This window comes from Pelodiscus sinensis, chromosome 1 (genome assembly GCF_052426305.1).
Source record: "Pelodiscus sinensis isolate ZL-2025 chromosome 1, ASM5242630v1, whole genome shotgun sequence".
NCBI classification, from domain to species: domain Eukaryota; kingdom Metazoa; phylum Chordata; order Testudines; family Trionychidae; genus Pelodiscus; species Pelodiscus sinensis.
The window spans coordinates 135,815,714-135,836,897 of record NC_143052.1 but is presented as its reverse complement, the minus strand read 5'-3'; the positions used below and the strand labels follow the sequence as shown (position 1 = coordinate 135,836,897).

At 51.5% G+C, this 21,184-nt stretch overlaps 1 protein-coding gene across 1 annotated transcript in view; it reads left to right on the top strand.

The window, feature by feature from the left end:
* Positions 1 to 716: 716 nt before the first annotated feature.
* LOC142818986 (scavenger receptor cysteine-rich type 1 protein M130-like) overlaps positions 717 to 21,184 on the top strand; it is a 33,207-nt gene continuing 12,739 nt past the window's right edge. Inside the window, exons 1-11 of the mRNA XM_089774225.1 lie at positions 717 to 780; positions 3,475 to 3,789; positions 10,431 to 10,784; positions 11,443 to 11,760; positions 11,839 to 12,153; positions 12,942 to 13,253; positions 15,501 to 15,536; positions 15,945 to 16,082; positions 17,754 to 17,849; positions 19,044 to 19,115; positions 20,142 to 20,231. Coding sequence (XP_089630351.1) covers positions 717 to 780; positions 3,475 to 3,789; positions 10,431 to 10,784; positions 11,443 to 11,760; positions 11,839 to 12,153; positions 12,942 to 13,253; positions 15,501 to 15,536; positions 15,945 to 16,082; positions 17,754 to 17,849; positions 19,044 to 19,115; positions 20,142 to 20,231 — 2,110 coding nt within the window. The remainder of the gene's footprint in view (positions 781 to 3,474; positions 3,790 to 10,430; positions 10,785 to 11,442; positions 11,761 to 11,838; positions 12,154 to 12,941; positions 13,254 to 15,500; positions 15,537 to 15,944; positions 16,083 to 17,753; positions 17,850 to 19,043; positions 19,116 to 20,141; positions 20,232 to 21,184) is intronic.

The window sequence follows — 21,184 nt, the reverse complement described above, 5'->3', positions numbered from 1 at the left end:
TCTCCCCTGCTTTTCCCTTGATACTGTATAATATCCCTAATACAGTTTCTTTTTGCTTTCACCTTTACTTGGATTCTGTTTTCATTTATCGGTCTAATTCACAGGTGATAGACCCTGAGGGAGGGGGCAGATCTGTTTTCTTTTGATGGGTTCCACTTTCAGGCCACATTTGAGTGTTATCCAGGCCCCAGGGGTAGCAGTGTGGAGCGACCAGTTCTGTGCTATGTACCCCTGGCCTTGTTCCTCTTCCTTTCCTTCTGATTCACATGGATCAAGTACATTTGTTTCCAAGGAACCCTTACCCTACTGACAGCACCAACACAATATAGAATCTATCGGGGTGAGAAGCAGCACGAACACACTCTGTACAGCACTTTTCTCTCCCTCACCGGAGACTGGGGGTAACCGGATAATCTGAGACGCTGGCAAACCTGACGTCAGGAGGGGCTCATCACTCATATATGGTGATGTTTCTTGCTTTCAACTTTTACTGGCTGTTTGAGCTGCCTAAAGTCACAGATCAAACCACTGATAATAACTAAAAAGGCAGGTGGGTTTGCTATTGGCTCCTTTCCACAGCTGATACCAGCCTCTGAATCTATATATTCCCCTTCCACAGCTTTGTTGTCACTTTTAAGACACACAGGAGCGCTGGCAGGTGCATAGTGGCAGCTAGATCAGTGAGGGTGGGGGCAGGACAGAAAGTCAGACTGGCAATGAAGGGACATCTCTGCATTCTGCTGCTGTGGCTTCTTCTCATCCCAGTTCAGGACACAGCAGGTAAGTCTTCTCTGTGCTGTACCTGGGGAGCTGGGTGAACTTGAACTTAAACTTTTACTGTCAGTTTTTTCCCACCTGCCTCTGGAGCAGAGATTGTAACTTTCCCTTTCAGGATGGGACCTTGCCACTATTGCCCCTCATTGGTTACCTTAAGGCAGTGATCACCAGCCAGTAGATCGGGATCTACCGGTAGATCTTGGAGCCTCAAACTGGTTTGGCCAGGAAGCTATTGAGCGCTGGCATGTCAGTTGCCCCTCTCCCCATTGTCATGCTGCTTCTGCCCTCTGCCTTGGAGCTGCTGCCCTGGGAGCCTCCTACTTGCTGTACAAGGTGCGGGAGGAAGAAGGGGGGTGCTGACATCAGGGTGCCCCCTCCACTCTTGTACCCCATCACCACATAGAGAGAAGGGGATGGAGGGAGCTTGGCAGTGCAAATCTGTCACTATCACACTGAGCGTGTGTCTCTGTCATTCTCTCTCTCTCTCACACACACACACACGCTGTCCTTCCCTCCTCTCCCAACCCAACACATATACAAGGGAGTGGTTGTTACTACTTTTACTTCTTGCAAAGTGGGTAACTAAAAAGGCAGGTGGGTTTGCTATTGGCTCCTTCCCACAGCTGATACCAGCCTCTGAATCTATATATTCCCCTTCCCCTGCTTTGTTGTCACTTGAAGGAAATACACAGGAGTCCTGGCAGATGTTTAGTGGCAGCCAGAAGAGTCGGGGTGGTGGGGACAGCAAGTCAGGCTGTCAATGAAGGGATAGGACAGGCTGACTGCTTCTGCTCTCTGCCTTGAAGCTGCTACCCTGGGAGCCTCCTGCTTGCTGTGCAGGGTGTGGGAGGGAGAAGGGGGGTGCTGATGTCAAGGTGTCCCTACCCCTCACTCCTGTACCCCATCTCCACACAGAGAGAAGGGGATGGAGGGAGCTTGGCAGTGCAAATCTGTCACTATCACACTGTGTGTGTTTCTGTCATTCTAATAAACAAACACACACACCGACAGACACAGACACAGACACACACACTGTCCTTCCCTCCTCTCCCAACCCATAAAATACATAAGGGAGTGGATGTCACTACTTTTACTGCTTGCGAAGTGGGTTAGTTTGGGGTTTAGACTGGTCTGTGCATTTCATCATTTTCATTTCTCTCTTACGCTTACATTTAATTCTTTGAGCAGTGAGTTCTAAAATGCCGAACCTGTTGCGGCTGGAGTCATTATCCCTGTTGTAACTGCTGCTTCTGGACATGGCTGGCATGTCCCTGCAGCTCCTGAGAAAGGCAGAGCAGGTGGTTTCCACATGCTGTCCTTTTCCTGCAGACACCACTCCTGTGGCTCTCATTGATCAGTAATGGGGAGCCGTGGCCAGTAGAAGCTGTGGGCTCGGTGCCTGTAGATGAGGGCAGCACATGGCACCATGGAGTCACTGCTGTACATGCCAGCTGCTTTCAGGAGTGGTGCAGGGCCAGGGCAGGAGTGAGCCTGCCTTAACCCCACTGCTCCACCACACGGAAGCCATCTCAGTTAAACGGTGCCCAGCCAGAGCCTACTTCCTGAACCCGTCTCAGCCCTGAATCTTCTCTTGCACCCATCTCCTGCCCCAGATGTGAGTCCCCCTGTCCCCAAACTCCTTCCCAGAGCTTGCACCCTGAAGCCCCTCCTGGACCCCAGTCCCCAATCCTGGGCTAAGCCCTAAGCCCACACCCCATTCTAGATACCTTCCAGTCACAGCCCTCCTTCCTGTGCCTGGCTCCAGACTTCCTTTTCCTCCCTCCTGTCCATCCACTGCACACCTCCCTCTTCCTCCCTACTCTTCACCTCAATTCTCCCTCCTGAACAACCTACCCCTTCCCAAACCCGCCTACTCCAATCCTACTTCCCTCCTGACCCATGCACCAGACCTCACCACCCACCAACTCTGTCTGTCCCCTCCCATCCTAGTCCCTCCTCTGCCTCCTCTGGCCTGATCCAGCCCCTGTCTCTTCTCACTCTCATACCCCCTACTCCAGACCCCCCCTTCACTCCCTATCCCTTCTTCTTGCCCCCTGTTCAGACCCCTCCCCCTTCCCACTCTTCCTTCTTGCCCCCCAGCTCCAGACGCAGCACCACTCACTGCTTTTCTCTCCTGCCCCCACACTGCTTTCCCTATTCCCTTGTAACTCCTAATTCTACCTCCCTGCCCTTCCAGTGCTCTGCTCCCTTCCTGCCCCCACCTCCTTACTTGGGTCTGTTCAGTCCCCTTAGCCATGCAGAGGCAGCCATGTTGCCTGTCGGCTTCCTTCCCATTGAAAATGGAAGTCGGTGGCAGCCTCACTCCCACCCACCAACAGACTGTGAGGAGATGATGGCATCTCGCTGGCTGCAGCCCCAGGGACAGGGACAGGGACAGGAGATGGCACCATTGGGAATGAGGGAAACTCCGGGAGTCGGTGCCTTTTGTTGTGTTCTCACGGGAGAGGTAAAACCACTCCAGATCGCCAGAGGGGATAAAATGGGGATGGAGCAGTAGCAACATCCCAAGTGTAAGGCCCTGAGACATGAGAAGGAGGCACAATGAGACTTCTCTGGGTAGGTCCCATCCCCTGGCTCTGGGCACAGACCCCTGCTGCCAGGCACAGACTCTGCTGTGACAACACCGGGGAGGGGCCCCCTTCTCGCACTGACCCTGTGCTGTCTCTCTCCCTGAAGGTTATGAGGAGCTGAGGCTGGTGAACGGAGGCAGCCCCTGTGCCGGGCGAGTGGAGATTAAACACCAGCATCAGTGGGGAACAGTGTGTCATATAGGCTGGTACATGGAAAATGCTGCGGTTGTCTGTAAGCAGTTGGGATGTGGAGCTGCTGTCAGTGCCCATCATTATGCTCATTTTGGGCCAGGATCTGGACCAATTTGGCTGCATTACGTTTCCTGTCGTGGTACCGAATCTGCTCTCTGGGAGTGTAGGAAAAGTGAAGAGGATGAGCGATACTGTGATCACAGCCTGGATGCTGGAGTGACGTGTTCAGGTAAGAATCAGCTACCTCAGGCTTAAAAGGCAAACCCCTTGAGAGAGAAGGGCTTGAGGGCAATGGGTGTCTTGTGCCTGTCATCCTAGTGAGAAAGGACCATCAACCAGAGCAAGTCCTGTTATCATTGCTGGGACTTTACTGTAATTATTCCTGTTCGTATCATTGCCCTCTCACCATCCCCCGTGTGACTGTGGAATATTTTCATTATCACATTTCCAGTTGGCTCAATGCCACATTTTCCCCTTTCTCTTTAAATGGGTGTAAACATGCAGGCTGTGTCTAGACTTGCCAGCTGTCTACACTGGCCGCTTGCATTTCCGCAAGAACACTGACGATCTCATGTAAGATCATCAGTGTTCTTGCGGAAATACTGTGAAGCTCCCGTTCGGGCAAAAGCCCTCTTGCGCAAATCATTTGCGCGAGAGGGCCAGTGTAAACAGCACAGTACTGTTTTCCACAAAAAAGCCCTGGTTGCAAAAATGGCGATTGGGGCTTTTTTTTTGTGGAAAACTGCCTCTAGATTGGCCACGCCAATCTAGACGCAATTTTTCAGAAAATACTTTTAACGGAAAACTTTTCCGTTAAAAATATTTCTGGAAAATCATGCCAGTGTAGATGTAGCCACAGATGGGAAGGAAATGGAAAAGAAAAATGTCACTTAGGCTCCTATGTCCCTGAGTCATTTTTTTGAAAATGTTACCTGAATGCTAAAAGTTAGGCCCAGACAGCCACCTGCAGAGGTACTAAGGGTGGGGCATTTTTTTGTAACTGTTTTGTCACCCCCACAGTGTGACCAAGGTTCTCCCTACTTGGCCAGAATGAGAGTTAGCCGAGAGCACTCTCCTCTCTGTTCTGTTACATCTCACATTTTTGACCAATCAGATGGTGTTCTGATAGAACACTGGAAAACTATTTAAACCCAAGTGACATTTGTGTTTGTGACACTGTGCTCCATATTCTTCATAGCTGTGTGATGATATAATCTCTCATATATATATATATATATATATATATATATATATATATATATATATATATATATATGTTTGTGTGTCATCTGTAAGTCCATTTGTTCAACAACTCCTCCTCCTAAACAGTAAGAGCTATGAATTAGCTGCTAAACCTCATTCCACGTGGAGTAACAGATAATTTGAGTTAGGGGTTTACTTTGAACTCCCGTTTCACTGCTGCGTGTAGACGCGGACAGTTACTCCAGGCTAGTCAGTTTCCAAAATGGCGACCACCCAGGAACATGCTAATGAAGTGCAAGATATTTAAATCCCATGCTTCATTTGCAATTTTGGTTGCCCTCATTAGCCTCCTTAGTTCGAACATCTTCCCAGTTGCTCCTCTAGATGATGATGTCATCCATGCAGGCTGCTATGTAGCAGAGGTTGCAGCAGTTGCCCCACAGAATCACAGAATCATAGAACCATAGAGCTGGAAGATACCTTAGAAGGTCATCAGGTCCAGCCCCCTGCTCTAGGCAGGACCAATCCCAACTAAATCAACACAGCCAGGGCCTTGTCAAGCCGAGACTTAAACACCTCTAGGGATGGAGACTCCACTACTGACAACTACTGAGACTCTGAACAACATTGTTATGAATTGGTAGGGTGCTTAGGGTCAGCCATAATAATGAGGATGCTTGGGTAAAAGTCCTGATTCAACACTCCTTTTGTTCTTTGTGACTGGGAAAGGGCTGTTTTCTTCAATAACATTTTAAATTCTATCGAGGAAGTCTTCATCCTCTCTGATCAAGCGTAATCCTCTCTGATCAAGCGTAAAGTCTCCATCCCTAGAGGTGTTTAAGTCTCGGCTTGACAAAGCCCTGGCCGGGTTGATTTAGATGGGATTGGTCCTGCCTAGAGTGGAGGGCTGGACTTGACGACCTTCTGAGGTCTCTTCCAGTTCTGATTCTATGATAAGGGGATGGTTGGATGAAATAACATGATCTTGGTAACTAATTGACCATTCATTTCCAGTTGGAAATAGGTCAATGGAGGGATGATAGGAGTTGCTATAGGGAACTTTCTGGGTGTCTGGCTGGTGAGTCTTGCCCACATGCTCAGGGTTTAGCTGATCGCCATATTTGGGGTCAGGAAGGAATTTTCCTCCAGGGTAGATTGGCAGAGGCCCTGGAGGTTTTTCGCCTTCCTCTGTAGCATTGGGCACAGATCACAGCTGAAGGACTCTCTGCATGTTGGGGCCTTCAAAGTATTGGAAGGCTTCAATATCTGAGACATAGGTGAGAGGATTATTCTAAGAGGGGTGGGCGAGATTCTGTGGCCTGCACTGTGCAGGGGGTCAGACTAGATGATCATAATGGTCCCTTCTGACCTTAAAGTCTATGAGTCTATGAGTCTATGAAATTGTATATATACATGAATATGATATTTGTTAGTAACTGGTGGGTGCCACAGTGGCACACATCCGAACAAGCCCACACAGCCTCAATACTAGTTCACAAGACAAAACTCCCTTTGATCAGGGATGGAAAATCTTAGTGGGAAGACTGCTCAGGAGAGGGGTGGGATGTCTTTCTATCCCCAGAGGTCGATGGAGAGGAACACCCTCCTATTTTTGAGCCAAAAACTATTCCCCAAGAAGAAATAATACTCAAATACTGAGAAGGAGGCCCTTGCAGTGAAATGGGCTGTTGACTCCATGCCCTACTACCGTGGTCACCAACAGTTCGATCAGGCCTCGACCAGTCGATAGCGAGGCGTCCTGTCCTCCCCGCCCCCATTTCCCTCACACCCCTGAGAAGCCCCACTACTTACCTCAAGTGAAAATGGAGGTAGTGTCAGCTCCCCGGGATGGACAGAAGTCCCGCAGCTTAGCGCCATTTCCGGCGATTCCGGAAGTAGTGCTAGCTGCTCTGCTGGGAGTACTGCAGGAGGGAGTATCGGCTCCCTGCACCACACAGAAGGGGTGAGTCAGCCCCGGGGCAGGCGCGTGCAGGGGGATTGGCCCTGAGGCAATCGCGCACGGGGTTGTCCTGTGCCGGGGCGGGGGGGTTGGCCCCGAGGCAGGTGCGCGCGGGGCTTCCCTGCACGGGGGTCGGGGGTAGGCCCTGGGGCAGGTACGCACTGGTTTCCCTCTGGGGGGGGGAATCCTGGGAGGAAGCAGATGCAGGGGACTCTCTGCCTCCACTGGCACCCCACTCCCCAGCCACAGAACACTGTCGCCACTCCCCTGTTCCCCGCTACAGAACTTGTCCCTATTCCCATCCCCACTCCCCAAACTCTGTCCCCACTGGCACTCTGTCCCCTGCTGCAGAACCCTGTCCTCTGCCCTCCCAGCACCCTGTTCCCTCTCCCCTGCCCCCAGCCACAGAACTCTGTCCCCACAAAATGTATAATTCTCAATGCTTCATTTTAGATTTAAATAGCATGAATAAAAAACAGACCATTTATTTCATAACTATAAACACGTGATTTTAATTGTATGTATCGTATAATTGAAAAATAAACTGTTTATCAGAGTGTGTAAGTAAGGGCTGAGGATAGCAAGTGATGGACAGGAGGCAACTAGAGAGGGCAGGGCTTCAAGGAAGGGGTGGGGCTTCAAGGAAAGGGCGGGGCGGTAGATCTTCGCCTGTTCTGAGATTTAAAAAGTGATCTTGGGTGTAAAAAGGTTGGAGACCACTGCTCTCCTACCTTCAAGTGGATCACTGATCACGCACCCCTCTGAAGGTTGTCAAGGATGAAAGATATCAATCTCCAGATCATGTGGTGGTACCTCTCCCTGTAGCCCTATATCTTCCAAGTGATACATTGCACAGATAAGGCCTCCAGCAATATAGACTTCTACAGGCTGGGAGAAGAGGAAACTGGAAAGGTGCACCAATAGGAGAAGCACCTTTAAAGGGCAGGGAATGTGATGAGGTGAGTCTACCCACTCTGACCCAGAATATCAGGGACCATGCTGTGTGAAGAGACATCCTGCCTCTCTGGCTGTACCAAGCACACTTGAAGATGAAGCTTCCATGGCCAATGGAGCATCAGGAAGCAGCCTATACTGAGAAACCTGCAGACCCTGGGGTTTCATGAGTTGCCGCACTGACAGCCTACAGCAGAAAATGATCTAGAGTGTTTGAACAAGTGGTACCTCCCACCTAGGGAATTATCAGTATATTTCAGTGAGATTCCCCACTGAGCCAGTGGCAGTCTGCTCTGGCAGTCTGGGTGATGGACTGTCTTTCTGGGCCACCTTACCTTAAAAGAAAGCTGCAAAATACTAGAAAGATGAAAGCTAGACAAAGGATAACACTGTAGTGAATCATACGTTTACGAAAGTAAAATATTCAGCACTACTGCGTAGTTTCATAGTGCTTGGCTGATAGACTCGCTCATGATGCAGTGTGAGTGTGTCTACCAGCCAGACAGTACACAACTACGTACTGATACTTATATCCAAGTGGCAAATCAGCATAGTAGCACATTACACAGGCCTAGAGAGTGAGCAAGAATACTCGCGCACAAGTCATGTCATAACATGATCATAATAAAACTTACTTAATTAGAAAAAAACAGACATTTATATGTCTGGTATTTTCCTAATTTGTTTCCCAGACAGAAAGCTCAAATAATGGATAGTCCGGTTCAAAACCGGATACTTGGCAACTCTACTTTGTGGGTAGGTAAGCCTGGATCTCCCCTCAGTAGCTGTGCGCCAAACCAGCCCCAGCCTCTCAGCCCCACCCCTGGGTGCTGGGTGTGCAGGGGCAGAAGCTGTGCCAGACCCAGCTGCTGGAAAGGGAATAGGAGGGGAAAGCCAGGAGCTACACCAGCCCCAGCCTCTCTCACCCCCTGAGCCCCAGCCTCTCGGCCCCCTCCTCCCTGTCCTGAGTCATAGCCAGTCCTGGCCTCCCCTGCTCTGCCCCCTCCCCATTTTCCCTCCAGCTGCAGCCTGCCCCAGCCTACCCCCTGGCCTCTTGGCCCCCCTCTGCCTTCCCAGCCCTCCATTCCCCTCTCTGACATCTTGGCCCCCCCATTCCCCACTCCCAGCCTCTCATCACCCCATCCCCTTCCCCAGTTGCAGCCAGCCCTGGCCTCTTCCCTGGTCCCTCTTCCTCCTCCTCCTCCCTGGCCTCTTGCCCCCACCCCCCCATTCTCTCCACCCCAGCTACAGACAGCCACAGTCACCCCCCAGAGGAAGGCCAGAGCTGAGCTGGGGGAGATGGGGATGGCAGCAGTGTCTCCTCTCTGTGCTGAGGGCTCCAATGCTCTGGGACCCAGTGGGGAGCTGCCAATTCTGACTGCTCAGGCCAGGTGCCCTGTGGCCGCTGCGTGCCTGGCTCTGCACCCAGCAGCATGCGCGTTTTGAGTCTCCGCATCAGAGGCAGCCTGCAGTGAAGCACGCACTGAGGGAGGATCTCGGGCATGGAGACTCGATGTACACATGCTGCTAGACACAGAGACTTGGGGTTTTCTTTTCTCCCCGCTCCCCCGCAGGAAGCCGACACTGGTGCGCTACTCTTGCAGGGCTGGGGGGATGGAAGGAGGGTTCCAGGCTGGAGAGCCAGGCATGCAGTGGCCCCAGCAAGCCTGCACTGACCAGCAGGAGGCGGTGGCTCCCCTCTGGGTCCTGGCACATTGGGGCCCCCAGTACAGTGAGTAACTGCTGCTGCCACCCCCTGGCCCTCCTTCAGGGGAGCTGACGGTCAGTGGGGAGCCCAAGGCACCCCCCGAGGAGGAGGAGAACCCACAGCTTCTTCCCCTTCTGGGGACTCTGTTGAGGCTGTGGAGCAGGGCGCGATGCCCCACAGGAAAATCTTTGAAAGAAAGAAAGAAAGAAAGAAAGAAAGAAAGAAAGAAAGAAAGAAAGAAAGAAAGAAATGGCATTCCATTATTATTTAACAGTGACTAATTGTTTAATTATTTGATAACCCTCATTATTATTCCCATTTACACATCCAAGGATCATCTTAGTCTTTTCATAGCCTCACCCTGGGAGTGCTAGTTCAGTTGCCAGGTCACATATTAGGAAAAAATTTCAAAGTATATGGATAGTTAAGTACTAGAACAAGGCACCAAGGGCGGTTGTGGGATCCCTGTTATTGGAGGCTTTTAAGAACAAGTTAGACAACAATCAGGGATGTTCCAGGTATTCTTTAACCTGCCTTAGTTTGTGTGTGGGGTAGGGGAGATAGACTAGCTGACTTTGTGAAGCTACTTCCAGTCCTGCATTCTATTTATTCTATGATTTTAAGAGTTATCCTGGCCTGATGATTTGTATTTATCCCCAGTAGATACTGCTTAACATCCTCCTTAGTTACCAACACACTGCATAGTTCAACTTCATCACATAGTATGAGTATACATCCTGCTTCTATTCAAAACCAAAAATGTTTACTAAACACCTCTGTCTGATTTGCATCATTATAAACTATGTTGTCACCTCCATTTATGAAGGCAATATACCTTTGTTAGGGTTTTTGATTGTTTTGTTTTTTGTTTTGTTTTTTTGCTTCTAAAATACCCTAAAGTTTCTTATTATTGTTCGTATTCCCACCAAATAGTTTCTCTGATAGCTTTAGCTTCCCTTATCAATGCTATACATTTTATAACTTTTAATATAAATTGACTCCTATTGAATGTGCTTCTTTCCATTTGTTGTGTATTTGATATAAAATATATTAAAGGCTCCCTCTCTAACTCTCTTCTCCCTAGAGCACATAGGGTTCCAGCTGGTGAACGGCAGCACAGCCTGCTCTGGGAGGGTGGAGATCCAGATTCGTGATGCCTGGGGAACCTTCTGTGACTCACGCTGGGATCTATCAGACGCCAATGTTCTCTGTCATCACCTCGACTGTGGAGTCGCTGTGTCGGTGCCAGGAGGAGGGCACTTTGGGAAGGGAACCGGCTCTGTCTGGGCAGACACATTTCACTGTAAAGGGACTGAACCCCATTTGGGGCACTGCCCTGTCACTGCCCTGGGGGCCTCTCCGTGCTCACACGACAATGATGCCGGTGTGGTTTGCTCAGGTAAGTGCAGGAGCAAAGCTGGATTAGTGACACCTGCCCTCAGTGTGTGACACTGCCCCAGAGCAGGGGGACCTCAGGGCACAGTGAGGGGAGGGGGAGCTGGATCCTCAACCTTGCACAGTAATAATGACTGTATTGCAAGTGAGATACATGTTATCACCAAAGTGTAATTATGACTGGGGAGAGGGCTGGATTCTCTAGGAAGATCTTCAGCAAAGGTCTGTGTATTCAGGGCAGGCGTGAAGGATCAAAGTTTCCTAAATGTCACCAACTTACTTCCCCCACCCTTCTCCAAATCATGACTTTGATAGTGTTAGGAACAGATGGGCATTCCTCTGGGCTCTGTGGGTTGGCGGCAGTAGGGGGGTTCCATGTGCCATGGGTGTGTCTACACTTGGTGCTAGGGACTGGCACACTAAAATAGAGTGCAGCTCTGAGCCCAGTGTCTCCCAGAAGTCCCTTCCAAGCCCTGGTCAGTGTTACATGCCTTAAAGCACCCTCCTCTTAGAAATTCATAACAAATCTGCTCAGGTTACTCCTCTGAATTCTATAACACACTTGGTCACTGGGATGGTCCATAAAACTTCAAACATTGCCCAGTGTTTGCAATGCAACAGGGACTGTTATTCAGTGCATCTCCTGTCTTTCCTAGGCCCAGGTCTCGCTGGGGCACTGCGGCTGCTGAGTGGAGATGGCCGATGCGACGGCAGAGTGGAGATTTCCCTCCGAGGTGTGTGGCACAGGGTGCTGGATGACCAGTGGGACATGAACGATGCCAGCGTGGTCTGCAGGCAGCTCCAGTGCGGAGCAGCTGAGAGAGCTTATAACCCCCCTTCGTCTCAGCGAGGAAAAGGCCCCGTGGGGCTGAAATGGGTCCAGTGTGCAGGGAACGAGACTCATCTGACCGGCTGTGACAACTCCCCGTCTGAGCCGGCCCAGGCAGGAATTGCCGAGGACGTCGGTGTCATTTGCTCGGGTGAGTCGTTTCCTGATCTCACACACGTGCTCTGGGCAGCAGGGCGACGCGCACTAACCGCTGGGATCTGTCCCACAGGGAGCAGGCGGATCAGGCTGGCGAATGGGCCGAGTCGCTGTGCCGGGAGAGTGGAGATTTATTACAATGGCACCTGGGGGACAGTCTGTGACGATTCCTGGGACCTGCCGGACGCCGATGTCGTTTGCAAACAGCTGGGATGTGGACGCGCCCTCAATGCAACTGTCTCTGCTCATTACGGGCAAGGGTCCGGGCAGATCTGGCTGGACGATGTGAAGTGCTCTGGGAACGAATCCGATCTCTGGGCCTGTCCTTTCGTGCCCTGGGGACAGCACAACTGCAGACACAAGGAGGACGCGGGAGTTCTCTGCTCAGGTCTGGTCTGGGAGCGCTCCCGGGAGCCTGGTTACCAGGGGATTTAATGGAGGGAAGGTTTGGATGTTTAAGGGGATCCCTGCGAACAACATCTCTGCCTCCCATTCCCTTGTGTAACTACCTATCCGAGTCACCATTAGAGAATCCTCAGCTCCCGCCCAGAGGCACTGGAGATATTGCAGGATTTCCCCGGTGTTAGAATGCTGCTTCACTGGTGTCTGAAGGAGACTGTCATGGAAACCAGTGACGGAAGGGGGACAGGGCCCCAGTGGAGAAATAACTGGACATGAGCACCCAGGGCCATGTGGCGGCAAAACAGGCTAATGGGAACCTTGGAGGGAAAGACAGGGGAGTAGTGAGTGGGCATGGGGACTACACTTACCAGTTATAGATGGCAGATCTCACAAGACAAACAAGTATTTTGAACAAAATTAACACATAGGTGACCTGGTCAGATCCCCAGCTATGAGACTGTCAGTCCTTAGCTGATGGCTGCAGCCTGGGCAAGAGCTGGCATCTGGCCTATCGCTATCACCATCCTTTCTGGCCTTAATTGATTAAAATCCAGACACAGCTGGGGCAATTGGTGGCCTCCCAGAGATGCCCACTCTATCGCTAATGGGCCTGTGGTGTGGAAAGGTGTCTCTGATCTTGGAGTGACTCTCTCTGCCGTTGGCTCCTGAGGAGAAGCCCAAGGGTCTCACCTGTGCCTGGGATTTCACTCTGCACAACCCACTTCATGTGAGAGTAAGACAATTTAAATTCCCTTTTTGTGCATTCCCTTCTAGAGTTCACAGACCTGCGGCTGGTGAGCGGCAGTGACTGTGCGGGGCGGCTGGAGGTTTTCTACAATGGGACATGGGGCAGCGTTTGCTCCAATCAGATGTCTGGAGTCGCTGTGTCAATCATCTGCAAGCAGCTGAACTGTGGGGACAGAGGGAATATTGAAGCAGACTATGCATATCGAACAGGCTCTGGTCCCAGATGGCTGGACAATGTTGTGTGCAGGGAGTGGCACAGCTCCCTTTGGCAGTGCCAATCAGACCCCTGGAATGTTGAGTCCTGTGATGAACGTGAAGAAACCTATATTTTTTGCACTGGTAAATCTGAAACTATCTGCACAGGCACATTCGCACACATACATACACAATGGGCTCGTCTACACTGGCCCCTTTTCCGGAAGGGGCATGTTAATTTCAGAGGTCATAATAGGGAAAGCCACGGGGGATTTAAATATCCCCCGCGGCATTTAAATAAAAATGTCCGCCGCTTTTTTCCGGCTTTTAGAAAAGCCAGAAAAGAGCGTCTACACTGGCTCCGATCCTCCGGAAAAAGCGCCCTTTTCCGGAGGATCTTATTCCTACTTTGAAGTGGGAATAAGATCCTCCGGAAAAGGGCGCTTTTTCCGGAGGATCGGGGCCAGTGTAGACGCTCTTTTCCGGCTTTTCTAAAAGCCGGAAAAAAGTGGTGGACATTTTTATTTAAATGCCGCGGGGGATATTTAAATCCCCTGCGGATTTCCCTATTACGACCTCTGAAATTAACATGCCCCTTTCGGAAAAGGGGCCAGTGTAGACGTAGCCAATGGGTGCGTCTAGACTGGCAAGATTTTGCGCAAAAGCAAAAACTTGCCAGCTGTCTACACTGGCCGCTTGAATTTGCGCAAGAGCACTGACTTTGTAATGTACAAAATCAGTGCTTCTTGCACAAATACTTTCATGCTCCCGCTCAAGAAAAAGCCCTCTTGCGCAAGAATACTTGTTCAAGAGGGCCAGTGTAGACAGGGAAGAATTGTTTTGCATAAAAAAGCCCCAATGGCTAAAATGGCGATCAGGGCTTTCTTGCGCAAAATCACGTCTAGACTGGCCACGGATGCTTTTGCGCAAAAGCACTTGTTGTGCAAAAGCATCTGTGTTAATCTAGACGCTCTTTTGCGGAAATACTTTTAAGGAAAAACTTTTCTGTTAAAAGTATTTCCGCAAAATCATGCCAGTCTAGATGTAGCCATCTGTTTAATTCATGGAAGGGTTAGCATAGAACTTTTGCTGTTGCTCACAATTCAGTGGAGATATATTTAAATTCGTAGCAAAAAAAAATGATCTTTTCAGTCTTTTTTAGGGGAAAAAATTGTCTGATTAACAACAAACTTGGAAGTTAATTAATTATATAAGATAAGGTGCCTGAGATCCAAGAAAAGCCTCTCCATTGAAACTATCATTAGACAGTTCTATGGTGATTAATCTTTTTGGGATGAACAGTCAGAGATGAGCCCAGGCTGTGCAGTTTGGGTCAGGTCTAGAATTCCCCAAAAGTCTGTGTGCCTGTTAACCGTGTGCCTGAGTAACAGCTGAAGGGCAAATTAACAGGATATTGAATGACCAGAATTCACTTTGTACAGCACTGAAATTAAGGGTTTATAATATTGTTAAATTCTATCGCCGTGTCACACGCACAGCCCAGCCCATTCACTCAGCATTTTCTCTCCATAGGAAAAAAAGCAAAACTGCCTCAGCCCTCGTTTGCTGAATGCCCGAACTCGAAGAGCTGCACAGGTATCTCTGCCTCTCCCTGTCCCCTCTTGCTCCCTGAGGGTTCCCCGCTGTGCCAGTAACATGGGAGGTTTCTGCATTTCCAGACCGGGACAAGCTGCGCCTCGTGGGAGGAGAGGGCAATTGCTCGGGCCGAGTGGAGGTTTGGTACCGTGACTCCTGGGGCACAGTCTGTGATGACTCCTGGGACCTGGCAGACGCTAACGTGACGTGTAAACAATTGGGCTGTGGAGCAGCCATGTCTGCCCCGGGCGAGGCTGCATTCGGCGAGGGGACTGGACCCATCTGGGTGGAGACGCTGGATTGCAGAGGGACAGAGTCATCCCTCTGGGACTGTCGGGCCAAGCCCTGGGGTGACAGCAACTGTGGCCATAAGGAAGATGCCGCTGTGAGTTGCTCAGGTAAGTAGCAGCAGACTTCTCTGAGACATGCTGTGAGGCCCTCCCCTCCTCCCACCTTGGTCACAGACTGGTCCCTCCCATCTCCTGTGTGCAGAAACATCATGGCTTCCATGGGGTCGAAGTTTTCTGGGTTCAGACTGACTCAGGCATCAGCCCACAAAGCCACTGCAGCTCTCACATGCCCCATATGCTGTTTTGTCACTAGAGGCCTCAGCATTGCACAGAGCACACGGGACTTGGGCCCTAAATCATAAACTTGGGTAGAGGCCCCCTGTGCTGAGTCTGTGGGGGTGACTTCTGGAAATCCTCAGGGACTCTGAGGGGATGTTCTCCTTGTTACAAACACGTCCCGTCCCCCTCACTCCACGCCCCAACTCTCCTCCCTTTCCCCTTACAGGTGTGGCACAGAGGATGGATTCGGTGAATATTCCAGGTAAAGAATCTCCCTCTCCCCACCAAGGGCTGCATTTCCCTGGGGCTGGGTCCCACGGGAGAAATCATAGAACCATAGAACCATAGGGCTGGAAGAGACCTCACAAGGTCATCAAGTCCAGCCCCCTGCTTAAGGCAGGACCAATCCCAACTAAATCAAGGAGCTGCAAGCCACAGCCAGAGGGCAGGGCCCTTTCCCATGGTCTGTGAAATCTCAGGGCCAATGACTCCATCTGCTGAGCAGGAGGATTCCTGTGTAGTGACAGGGCCGGGCCTACGAGTTAAGCAGCAGCCTCTGAGTTTCCCCCACCGCAGACTGTTCCAGCCCATTACCCTGTGTTCATTGTCCCTCGTTCCCCCCGACTCTCACTGACCCTTCTCTCCCTGTGGCCTGTTCCTTTCCATCCAGCTCCCCCGCGCCGCCCTGCGACCGACAGTGGGACATTCACGGTGCCCGTGGTCGTCTGCATTATCCTGGGGGCCCTGCTCTGCCTGGTCTTAATCATCCTGGGTGCGCAGGTGCAAAGTGCCAGGGCCCAGCGCAGAGGTGGGTCCTGATGGTGTCACTGTGTGAAACGCCCCTGCAGGAGCAGAGGCTGCTGGTGTCAGGGAGAGGGGATGCTAGGCTGGGAAGGGTGGCTGAGGGTGCCTGTCAACTCCTCTCTGATTTATTGTTTCAACCGATGTCTGGCAGTGGAACAGCCCAGCCATGAACTCTGGAGATGCTACTCAGCAGGGAGCGTCACAGGCTCAGGGAAGCTGTACCTGTACCCCCCTCATGAGGTGCTCCAGGGTGCCTTGTCAGACCTTAGGCCTCTAGCTGTCTCCCGCCTTTGGACAGGACCCCTGTTCCACCAGCTTCTGGCCTGGGCGGTTGGAGGCTGCAGGCTCCTGCCTTCCCCTGTGATCCCCCTGCAAATTAGCCTGTTTCCAGGCCAGCCTCACACTGTGCTTTCCCTAAGGGCTGTGAGCAGTGTGCTGCCAGCAGTCACAAGGTGTCAACCAGCTCTCTCTCAGCAGACTCCACCCTATTCTTGGGATAAAAGCATCTCAGAGAAACCACAGAGAACAATAAAACTTTCTCCCTATTTACTGAACAGACCAGAAATTCCCCTTCTTCCACAGCAGCAGCCCCCAGATCCCTCTGGACAGGAAGGCAGTGGGTTTAACAGGTCAATGGAGTCCCATCCTTCACAGGTGCTGCCATGGTCACTGGACCCCTGGTTGCAAGACTTTGGGGAGGGGGGTTTGATGTATTATGCCATTTTCATGTTCTGGGGTGGCAGGACAATCTAGGCTTCTCTCAGCTAGTCACTTCCTTGCCATTGCTGAGGCCTTGGGCATGGCTGGCACCTCAGTCCCTCCTGCTATCTGCCTGGGGATGACAACAGCTTATGCCCTTGAGGACTGACATGCTTCAGTCTGACTGTGTCTGTGGGGTCAAACAAGGGGGTGTCTGGGTGACATATGTGTTATACAGGGGATTAGACTAAATATTGTAATGGTCCCTTCTGGCCTTACACTCAATGAAAAAAAGTGTTAGCACTATTTTACAGATGGGTGTAAACACCAGGGCTATGTCTAGACTGCAAGCCTCTTTCGAAAAAGAGCGTCTAGACTGCAAGCGGAACTTTCAAAAAAGCAAGCCGCTTTTTCGAAAGAAAGCAGCGAGTGAGTCTGGATGCTCTCTTTCTAAAAAGCCCTGTTTGCATTCAAGAACGCCTTTTTTCAAAAGAGCACTTTCGAAAAAAGGCGTTCTTCCTCGTGAAATGAGGTTTACCGCCATAGAAAGAAAAGCCCCGTTCTTTCGATTTAATTTCGAAAGAACGCGGCTGTAGTCTAGACGCAGGTGAAGTTTTTTCAAAAAAAGGCTACTTTTTCGAAAAAAAACCCTGAGTCTGGACACAGCCCAGGGTGGGGGAAGAAGGATGCAAGGTGCTCCAAAGGGGAATAAACAAGATTAATGGGGTGAGATTTGAGATGAATTTGAGGAAGCTTCCTGACAGGGAACTTGCCCTTGGAGCCATAATCAAAGGAAGACTGTGGAAAGGGAGGCTGTCCCTGTTACCTGGTTCATTTAAATCCTGGGCAGAGCAGTGGGAATGTGCAGTAGGTTTAGGTTTGCGCTAGGCCCAAGGGGCGGGAGCTAGATGATCTTATAGCGTTTTCTATCTCATGGCTCCTCTGACTCTGTACAAACTCTGCCCTTTGTTTTCAGGTGCCCAAAGACCCTCTGATCCCTTCTCTGATGCAGTGTACGAGGAGATTGACTATAACCTGATGAGAGAGAAGCAGAAGATGTTCGGTCGCTCAGGTCAGTGTGTCTCATGCTTCACAGGGAACAGCTCTCCAATGTCCTTTCCATCTCAGGCCTTAACCAAGAGGTGAATCATTGCAGCTTCAGCCCTGTTAGCTTGACATTGGAGCTGAGCACAAGGTTCATTACAAAATGTTTGGGTTAAAAATGCAGAATCAGAGACACCAAAACGTTTCACAGATTCATGTCAGTTTTACTCAGTTCTTCCAAGCACACACACAAATTCATTTGACTTCAATACTTTCTAAACAAAACTTCTTGTTTCTTTTAATTTCAGACTACTTGTCTGTCTGAAATTGCCTCTATTTTTAGCTGTAAACATTAAAAAAAAAAAAAAAAAACAAATGTCCTAAAGAACACAGAATGGTTTCTTCAACATTTTGCATTTTCCACAAATGTATAAAAAGCTCAACCCCGAATGTTTGTATTTATTTATTTATTTTTACAATGGCCAGAGACCCAAACTATCTGTTTTTTGACAAACTCTAGCTGGGCGAGTTGGTTCTGTGGTGAGACCTGTCATTACTCTGGTGGACATAGGGAGATTCGCTTCCTTTCCACCATACTCTAGGGCTACGTCAACACTGGCATCCCTTCCGGAAAAGGAATGCTAATGTAGCACTTTGGACTAGGCAAATCCACGGGGAATTTAAATATCCCCCGCGGCATTTGCATTAACATGGCTGCTGCTTTTTTCCGGCTTGGGGAAAAGCCGGAGAAAAGCGCCAGTCTAGACGTGATTCTCCGGAAAATAAAGCCTTTTCCAGAGGATCTCGTATTCCTACTTGAAAGCTATTGGCTTGGCTCGGCCTAATCTGGAAATGACGGATTCATGGGGCAGGCAGGTATTCACACCCTAAATGCTAGACAGACCTCTGTGGCTGAGGTGGCCCAACCATAGTGAAACTTCCCTGGGTCCGCAGCCAGAGAGGCTGTTGTTACTCACCCCATCACCGTTCAGGTCAGTTTGTGTCATACCCTCCATTTTCCATACTCACAGGGAGGTTTCTCTTGGGGTCTGTGTCACCTTTCACCACTCAGAGTGGTGGTGATCCAGCATCTCCCCTGGAAGGAGGAGCAGCTTGAGCCCTGAAACCTTGCATCAGGCCCTGAGTGAGTGCCCAGGGCCATGTCTCAGCTGCTCTCACTGGGGTGAATTTCTGGTTTTCCTCTCTCCAGGCTCCTACTCAGATGGCTCCATGAGGAAGCTGCCATATTACACAGGGGACAGCGAGGGAGAAAACAACCCTGGACCAGAGCAAGGTAACGAGGGAGGAGCAGACGCAGGCCAGAGACCCAAATAAAGGCAAAGCAGAGAATTGCTCTGACACGTGCTGCAATCACAGCCGTTTCCCCTCACTTGGCTCCCACTTCACACAGCTGGGTCTGAGCCTATTGAACAGGGTTTCTGTCAGAGCCTCCGGATGGAAACATGTGACCATCTCTGAGCACAGACCCCCTGGGAGTGGCACCCAGTGAGTTCCCCAGCTGAGTCGCTTTGGATAACGGTGTCAGTGCCTATCGAGGCTCATCTCCCTGCCCAAGAGAGGAGGAAGTTTATGCAGTGTTGTTATTACAGAGGGGCCCAGCCCAGCTCACAGATCTCAACCCCCTGAGCTGTGAGGGAGGCAGATTTGCTGATTCTGAGATTTGTCCAGCCCTGGAGCTCAGTTTTGCAGCTGGTACCTGTCGCTCTAATGCAACCAAACCCCTGGATCTGAACTTCCTGGCCTGGGCCTGTCTCTAATGACAAACAGGGCGGCATTTCCACCCCACTGCTCTCCAGCAGCCCCTGAATTTAGGATCGGACACTGGACAGATGAGCCAGTTGTGCTGAGAAGCAGGAGTGTGGCCAAGCTGAGCGCTGGGCCGCCTGAGAGGCAGGTGGAGAGCAGGACTCACAAAGAACCAGGCCAGTGAGCACCCAGCAGGAGCTTTATTCCCTGCAGCAGGGACATTCTCCCTCCCCAGTGTGACAGGAGCATTCATACCTGCCTGCAGGGTGCAGCTGGAGTCACACGGGGCAGCTGTGGCCTGGCAGCGCCCAAGTTCTGGACTCTGAGCTCGGCACAAGCCCGGCTCCGGCGCCCATGACCACACACAAAGGAGCTGCTGTTGGGTTCTGCAGGGACAGGACTGGCCCCTGGTTGTTCCCGGGCCTCCTGTTTGACAGTAGCTCTCTGACGTGTGCCCAGCTCCCCATGGGCACCTGTGACTCCCCTCCCACGTGCCATGGGATACGCCCTGATGCTAAGGGCCAGGGGCTGAGTGGGGTGTTTGCTGTTCCAGAGGGGGCTTCCCAGGAAGGGTCTGAGCTGGATTATGACAACATGGAGGAGCTGGCCTGGAACGAGGTGCCCCAGACTCTGGATGGCCGAGGTGAGCAGTGTGTTTCCCAGCAGAGACAATAGGGGCTTGTTAATAAAACCACAAAATGTACCAAGGGATGTCTTCTAGCAGCACCATGCTGGGGGTGCTGACTGGGTAAGTGGCCCCTGCTCTCACCTCAGGCCAAACCCTTCCCTCTGGCCCTCTGCCCCAGGGCTGGACAGGAAGGGAGCCCTGGCATTCCCCTGGGGAGCGGGAGTCAGGGAATGGGGTGAGAAGTGCAGGACTCCGGGCAAGGCGTGAAGGCTCAGAGCAGGGGGCTGGAATCAGGGGGGGACTTACCGGGGCTGCCCGTGGTGGTGAGGCTGGCACTGCTCCAGTGGCAGTTCCTCTCTGGGGACTGGGAGGCAGCTCTTCCCGGGGAGGGGCAGAGGGCACAGCTGCAACCCTGACAACACTGCTTCTTGAGGTGGGAGCAGACAAACCACATGGACACAACCAACAGGAGGAGCCATTAGCCAGGGATTACAGCCCCCCCCCCCCCACGGCAGAGCCACCACCAAAGCCAGCACCACCCTCACTGTCACGCATGGCTAGTATACTCCCCCAGACACCCCAGCCCCGAGTCCTGCACCTCCATCCCCTGCCCTAAACCCCCCACAACCTTCCACCCTTTCCCTGAGTCCCCTGATCCCTGCCTTGAGCCCCCCACATCTTCCAATCCCCCGCCCTGAGCCACCCACCCCCTGCTCTGAGCCCCTCCTCACACCCAGACCCTCACTGCTACTCCCCAACACCGTTTCCCTTTCCCAGAGCCACTCCTTGCCCCCAATCTCTCACTCCACTCCCCCCCCACACAACCCCTTGCCCTGAGCTCCTCCTCACCCCCAGAACCTGAGCCCCACACTCCTGTCCTGAGCCCCTCCTCATCACCAAACCCACACTCCTTCACCCCTCACCCCTTCAACCTCCTGCCCTGAGCCCCATACCTCACATCCTGAGTC